General features: G+C 45.2%; 1 protein-coding gene across 1 annotated transcript; it reads left to right on the forward strand.

The window, feature by feature from the left end:
- The first annotated feature begins 885 nt into the window (after positions 1 to 885).
- Positions 886 to 6,233, forward strand: LOC125454372 (DNA damage-inducible transcript 4-like protein). Its single transcript, XM_048535061.2, has 2 exons — positions 886 to 1,130; positions 4,541 to 6,233. The coding sequence occupies exons 1-2, from the start codon at positions 1,076 to 1,078 to the stop codon at positions 5,017 to 5,019; spliced, it is 534 nt and encodes a 177-aa protein (XP_048391018.1). The 5' UTR covers positions 886 to 1,075; the 3' UTR covers positions 5,020 to 6,233.
- Positions 6,234 to 7,592: the final 1,359 nt, after the last annotated feature.

Consider the following 7,592-nt stretch of genomic DNA (forward strand, 5'->3'; position numbering starts at 1 on the left):
CCATGTTGTAACTTAATAAGAGAGAGACGTACAGAGAAAATGAATGATGCTGGAAGAGATCAGGGACAAGGATATTAATAGTGATGGTATTCATGAACTAACCTTTTCCTTCTCCCCCTACTGTAGAAATGAAGGAGTGCTGGATATTAAGTTACAAAGGCTGAGTGAATACTTGTTTACAGTTGTGCTGTGCTGCTGGCCAGGATCAACTTACAGCTGTCGACTGTTGGTCAGCTTCTGCTTCCTTTGTTTCACCAGTGGTAGCCATGCTTTCAGCTGGACGCTGGAATTCCCTCCTCCAATCTCTCTCTTCCTGGAAAATGCTCTTTAAAAAAACAACCAGTGTTTGGTTGCTTTTCCCCAACACCTTTGTGTGTTTCTTTATCAGATTAAGGGAGTTGGGATGTTTCACTGCATTCAAGGTGCAACATATATGCAAATGTGAAGAAGGATTACTGGACCATGATGTTAACTCTGCTTTCTCTGCACAGACGCTACCAGACCTGCTGCGTTTTTCCAGCAACTTCTCTTTTTGTTTCTGATTTCCAGCATTTGCAGCTCTTTGAGTTTTTTAGTGAGGAATCATCTTGTTTGTGTTTCTGATGGGATGATGTCCTTTGGGTTCTCACTGCTTGCCCTGTTAATGTGGCTGTTGTTCCCAATCCTGGCACACTGGCCCAATGCCACCTTCAGCCTTATCACTCATTGAGTCATCTGAAGGGGGAAGGCGGCTTAGAGGACTTAACGCTGACTGGCTGCAACCTGTTGCGAACCTGGACCAATCACTGCGCTGCTTTAGTTCTATCTCAGGGCGGCCGGCAAATGGGGTGGGGCCTGGGAGCATTTGGCATTGTGATTGGTCAGTCACATATACAGGCATTGGCTGGCTCCTCTTATACATTACAGGGATGAGGAAGGAGAGAGATAGAGAGGAAGAGAGAGATATAGATATAGATATAGATAAGCTAAACAGAGAGAGAGGCAGATAAATAGCGGGGAACACAGACAGAGGGCGGGATACACACATACGGGGACGATGCGGTAGGAGGGAGAGCTGGCTCCGGACTCCTGCGGGATGGTGGCGAGTTGCTCCAAGAGGAAAAGCCCAGGCTGTGAGCTCCCGGCGGAGGGTGAGTGACTGACTGCCCCCGGGGGAGAGAGGGGCTGCAGCTGAGCTCAGTGTTGAGCCGGCAGCCTGCAGCTGCGCGTGTCCGTTTTGCTGTGTTTACAATGATCGCACATTTCTCTTTCTGGGACAGTCCCTAATTCCCCGAGAGCCCGGGGAACACTGGCCAGTAGTAACTCTCTCTCTCTCCGTTAACTCTGTTTTCTCCTCCACAGATGTTGCCAGACCTGCTGAGCTTTCCCAGCGACTTTGGTTTTGTTCCTGATTTACAGCATCCGCAGTTCTTTTGGTTCTTTTGATCGCGTTTTAGTTTAAAACTTATTGAGCTGGGTTTTGAAGTTCCCTCTCCGTTTGGAGGGGTCAGTGTTTCTCTGTTCATTCCGTGTCTGTTTTCTTTGTGTAAAGGAGGCCGCAGGTTACTGTGGGCGGCACAGTGTGGGGTACAGCTGTCACACTGGGAGAGCCAGGGGCAAGCCTTGGGCACAGTCACCCCCAGCCCCACCACCACCAAGGGAAGACCCAGTGTCTCTCCCTGGGAGCCAGGGCAGCTCAGCTCTGGATGGACACAGGATTGATTTAAGACACAGACAGGGAAGGAAAGACTGTGGCGCTTAGCACATCCCCGAAGGGCAGGTGTGCGCACTGGCGTAAAACAAAACGCAGCAGCCAGATTGCGCACAGCAAGATCCCACACAAAGTTAAATGGCCCACACATCATGTTTCCAGCATCGACTAAGGTTTCGGTATTGGCTAAGACTCTCCCCGGTCTTTACAAAGTGTTCCAGAGCCTCTACCATGTGTGTGAGAGGATAGATGATACCTCATTCACCTGAAAGATGGCACCTCAGGCATTTCAGTGCAATGCAACACCCCCCCCCGCCCCCACTCAATGCCCTTCCCTCGGGCAGTAAGCCCCTGACCCTCGGTGCCCCTCTCAGATTGAAGTGCTGTTTGACTGTGTAAGCGTGTCTGCTTCTTGTTATCAGCGTCAGAAATGACACAACACCGGGTTATCGTCAGGAGTCCAGAAGTGAGTGCAGGAATGTTTGCTTCATCCCTGGCCCAATGGGGAGTCTCTTGGCGCCAAGCACGAATGCCCACTCCAGAGACCCCCGAACATGAGGTTGATGTTCCTGGGGCGGTGCTGACGACGTGCTGCAGTCTCCGAGGTACCAGGCTCAGGCGAGGTGTGAAACAAAGTTGCATCTTCCCTCTCAGCTGGGGTTAGTCACAATCCCACAGGACAATTCCGAAGAGTTCTGGGCAAGTTCTTCCCACCTGTTCTTGCCGTCCTGTTTGGCTGTTCCTTGTTCAATATCACATGAACAAATCATTTGATCCTATTCATATTGCTGTTGTAGTATCTTGCTGTGTGTAATTAGCTCCTCTCTCTTGCATTACGGCAGTGATACACTTCATCACCTGTAGGGCGCTGTAGAAATGCACCTTTTTCTTACTGCCTGGCTGATTTTGGTGCCAGATCATTTAAGGATCTTGTGTGCTAGGTAAATGTAGTTGTCCACATGGGTGTATGCAGGGTGCAAATGATAGTTACAGGAACTATTTGGTGCTTGGCAATTGGCACCAACCCCCAATGCTAGTGCATTGGCCACTGCTGAGCATGAGCACACGTGTGTGGCCAAGTTGTCAATGATTGACCAGACCAGGAAATGCCAGTTTCATCATGGAGCTTAAGGATGTGAAGAGTGGGGTTACAGGGATAAGGTGGGAGAGTGGGTCTGGATGGGATGCTGTTCAGACGGTCAGTCTGGACTCCGTGGACTGAATTGTCTGCTTCCACACTGTAGGGATTCACTGATTGTGTAGTTGCTGTCTTTCTCGAACATTCTTGTGCCTTTCCCAGCACATTGCCATTCGAGCATCTAGGAGCAGTGTGGCGTTGACTGACAGCTGAGCTTTCCCACTGAGGCTGCAGACTTCAGGACTGGTGTCACAGCCAGGAGGGGGCCTCTTCTGAAGAAGAATCACTGGACCCAAAGCATTAACACTGTTTTCTGTTCACAAAGGCTGCCAGACCTGTTTGAGTTTCTCCAGCTGTGTGTGTGTGTGTGTGTGTGCACGTGTGTTTGGATTCATAGAACAATACAGCGCAGAACTGGCCCTTCGGCCCTTGATGTTGCCCTGACCTGTGAACTAATCTAATATGTCCATGTGCTTCCAGGAGAGGCGAGTGTAGCAAAAAGGGAGAAAGACAGGGGGACTAGGGTTTACACTCCCAATAAATACCATACTGAATCTTGGAAAATGACCATTCTGCCCATCATATTTGTGCTGGCTCTTTGAAAGAGCTATCCAATTGGTCCTGCTCCCAATGCACTCTCTCCAGAGCTCTGGAACACAATAGTCTTTTTTCAGATATAAACCAATTCAATCTTAAATGTTATTTTTGAATTTACTTCCGCTAACCTTTTCAGGCAGTGCCTTTAGGAACACAACAGCTTTTTTTCTTTGTTTTCTATTCATTTGATGTGGGTGTCACAGGGCCCAGCATTTCTTGCCCATCCCTAGTTGCCCCTTGATAAGGTGGGGACGAGCTGCCTTCTTGAACCACTGCAGTTCATGTGCCGTAGAGAGACCCACAATACCCTTAGGGAGAGAATTCCAGGATTTTGACTGAGAGACGGTGAAGGAACGGCGATATATTTCCATGTCAGGAGGTTGAGTGGTTTGGAGATGAACTTGGAGGTGATGGTGTTCCTATGTATCTGCTGCCCTTATCCTTTTGTGGTCGTGGGTTTGGAAGGTGCTGTGTGAGGATCTTTGCTGAATGTCTGCAGTGCATCTTGTAGATAGTACACACTGCTGCTACTGAGTATAGAGTAAAAACCAAAATACTCTGGATGTTGGAGACCAGAAATAAAACCAGAGAGTGCTGGACAAACTCTGTAGATCTGGCAGCCTTTGTGGTGAGAGAAACAGTTAACATTTTGATTCTGCAGCAAGATCATACCAGACTTATAATGTTACTCTGTTTCTCTCCCTTGCAGATTATGCTGGATCTGTTGAGTTTCTCCACTTTGTTTTAACAGTGTGAAATGTTCTCATTTTTCATGGCAGTGATATCACTTGCTGACCCAGAATTAATTGCCCCATCCCTAGTTGCCTGTGAGAAGGTGATGATGAGCTGCTCTCTTGGTCTGTCCAAGTTTTGTTAGACGGTTTCCCCTTATTCTCATCTGATTTGTCTATTTTTAAGTCTGTGTGTTTTTGGTTACCACACTTCCTGCTGGTGAATTACATTTTGTCGATCAGCAAATTCTGCACAAATCCTTATTTTAAAGTGCAGACTGATGGTGATCTTTGTACTGCTCAGTGTCACATGCAGCAGTTACTGCCCAGGTCTTTCTTTTTAATTGCAGACTAAACTTTCACTATTTTTTTTCTTCCTTGCAGATATTAATTATTGGGATCACGAGGTAGCTGCAAACAATGTAAATGAGGAAGAGCAAACGTGTCTGTACTTGACAAAGCTGTTTGAGAATTCTCTATCAAGAGCCAAGAAGACAAAGTTGAACTGCTCTGAAGTACTAGTGCCTGAAACATTGATCAGGAAGATAGCCCAGGATGTGTTGTGCCTATCATCCAGTGAACCTTGTGGTCTACGTGGATCCATCATCTACATCAATGTGGAAATTGGGAACACGTGTAAGAAGCTGGATCGGATTGTTTACGATTCCAGTGTGGTCCCAACATTTGAATTGACATTAATTTTCAGGCAGGATGGCAGCTCCTGGCCAAGCCTTAGTGACTTCTTTTTCATTGGCACCTGTTTTACAGCTGGGTTCAGGCAAGCACTGAAACTGAGCCCTGGATTTTGCTTGATAAAGAAGAAGCTATATTCGTCCTCAGCTCGGACAGTTATAGAGTGCTAGCCCACTGCTTTTAACAGTGAGTGCTCTTGCCGCTGCAGATCTCTCATTCTTCTGCTGGCACTTCACTGTTGTGTAGGCATTAACACTCTTGATTTGCCTAGGAAAATTCATTTACTACTTAGCAATGTGAATCCCCTCATATATATTCTGGTACAGAAATTTCGTTGTACATTTTGTACTGTCTGTGCACCCACGAACCTGCCAGCCAGTAGAAAGTGGTTGGGCTTATTCACAGAAAATGAGGCAGCAAGTCTTTACGTTCGATAAAGCCAAGAGGCGAATAAATGCAATCAGAAATCGGTATGAGGGAAATGAATCTTGAGTCAGGCAGATCGCTGTCTGTCTGTTTGTCCTCGCTTGTTCACTGCTGAAACAGGATAACTTGTTGTTCATATATTGCCGTGAGATTTTTACCCTTCAGACTGCAAGAACCCTTTTTTTACCATATCCCTTCCAAAAAAAAATGAAGGTATTGCAAATAATGCAGGCTTGGCTTTGGACTAAACTGGAGTTAAAGGGGGATCAAACCAACTCTGGACTGATTCAAGCTGCTGATAGCTCTGCTCCAACCAGCAAGTTCGAGAATCTATTAGCCCAGCCGTGCCCGTGGGTTGACAATTGAGCAACTGTTGACTGCAGTCTCTGAGTATCCTTCCAACTTTTCTAATTACTGGAAAATACTCAATATTTTCAAAGCTTCAATTCTTTCAAATGTCTGTACCATGAGCAAGCAGTACTGGGGTTATATATTCGGAAATGAAACCCGCTGTTTTACCAAACTGAATGAATGAAGAATCTTTCCAGGGTTTTAGGGGTCTGTATTGAGAACCTAATACTTTTGATATAGTGAAGCCTGACAAGAAGGGTAGACATGACCAGCTACATATACGCCATGCTTCAGGATGAGTGATGTGGAGAGCTGGCTTGGAATCCTCAACTACATGTTTTGCCACTTGCACTTTTGTGACATGAATTTGCACTTTTTTTGAATCAGACTTGCACTACTGTTGTGGGTGTTCACAATTTAGTTTGCCACTGCTCTCCAAGCTGCTTTTACTGTTGTAGTGGCTTTGTATAATAACTACTTACTGCGCTCTGTTTGAAGGTTTCAATCTTTATTCTGTCTACTGAGTTAATGCAGCCAGCATTAAAAGAAAATGTTCCTTTTTTAAAGAAATTTGTTAATTGTTTTGGAAAATAAATGATTTTTGTAACCCAATGCCCTTCAATTCATAGAATTTAGAAAAGCTGAAAGGTGTTATGGGCCTTTTTTTTTGAAGTTAGCTGTAACAACAGAACGCTTACAATTATGAGTCACAGAAAAGCATCAAACATCGAGCCAAAACAAGGCAGCAGTACATTGAAAGGAACTTTGCTGAAGGTTAGCCCCTGGATCTCAAGATGTAGATATTCCTGATGGCTAAGATTTCAGAGACAGCTTTAAACAGCATTTCAAGAGACAAAGAATTTCACAACTTTTCAATATTGCCTTGTACATTCAGCAAACGGGTAAAGTGGTTTCAGTGAATTCAACTGTGATATATATATTTTACTTGAGCAATAATATTGCTCTAATTTTGACCAGCTGTAATTAAATTATTGCAATACAACGTGGCCCAGTGAGTTGATCCAATGTGTAATGCAGTTCTGTTCAGGAACTGGTTGGCACAGAACTGATTCTTAAAACCAGCATGTAAGGATTGTGAAGGGCAGCAATGGAATGAAAATAGTGTGACTGAGTTAAAATAAATGCAGTAATAACACTAGAGGAGTTGACAGAGGGAAAGAGATGGCAAAAGAGAGGAAAGCAAAAATAGAAAAATGCAAGAGAAGATATTTCTAACAACAAGTACAACGAGATCTAGGTGTTCTTGTACATCAGTCAATGAAAGCAAGCATGCAAGTACAGCAGGCAGTGAAGAAAGCTAATAGCATGCTGGCCTTCATCACAATAGGAATTGAGTTTAGGAGCAAAGAGGTCCTTCTGCAGCTGTACAGGGCCCTGGTGAGACTGCACCTGGAGTATTGTGTGCAGTTTTGGTCTCCAAATTTGAGGAAGGACATTCTTGCTATTGAAGGAGTGCAGCATAGGTTCACGAGGTCAATTCCCAGAATGGCGGGACTATCATTTGTTGAAAGATTGGAGCAACTGGGCTTGTATACACTTGAGTTTAGAAGGATGAGAGGGGATCTGATTGAGACGTATAAAATTATTAAGAGATTGGACGCTCTGGAGGCAGGAAGCATGTTTCCAGTGATGGGGGAGTCCAGGACCAGAGGACACAGTTTAAAAATAAAGGGTAGGCAATTTAGAACAGAGTTGAGGAAAAACTTCTTCACCCAGAGAGTGGTGGATATATGGAATGCTCTGCCCCAGAAGGCAGTGGAGGCCAATTCTCTGGATACGTTCAAGAAAGAGATAGATAGAGCTCTTAAAGATAGTGGAATCAAGGGTTATGGGGATAAGGCAGGAACAGGATACTGATTGTGAATGATCAGCCATGCTCATAATGAATGGTGGTGCTGGCTCGAAGGGCCGAATGGCCTACTCCAGCACCTGTTGTCTATTGTCT

The sequence above is a fragment of the Stegostoma tigrinum genome, chromosome 1 (genome assembly GCF_030684315.1).
Source record: "Stegostoma tigrinum isolate sSteTig4 chromosome 1, sSteTig4.hap1, whole genome shotgun sequence".
NCBI lineage: Eukaryota > Metazoa > Chordata > Chondrichthyes > Orectolobiformes > Stegostomatidae > Stegostoma > Stegostoma tigrinum.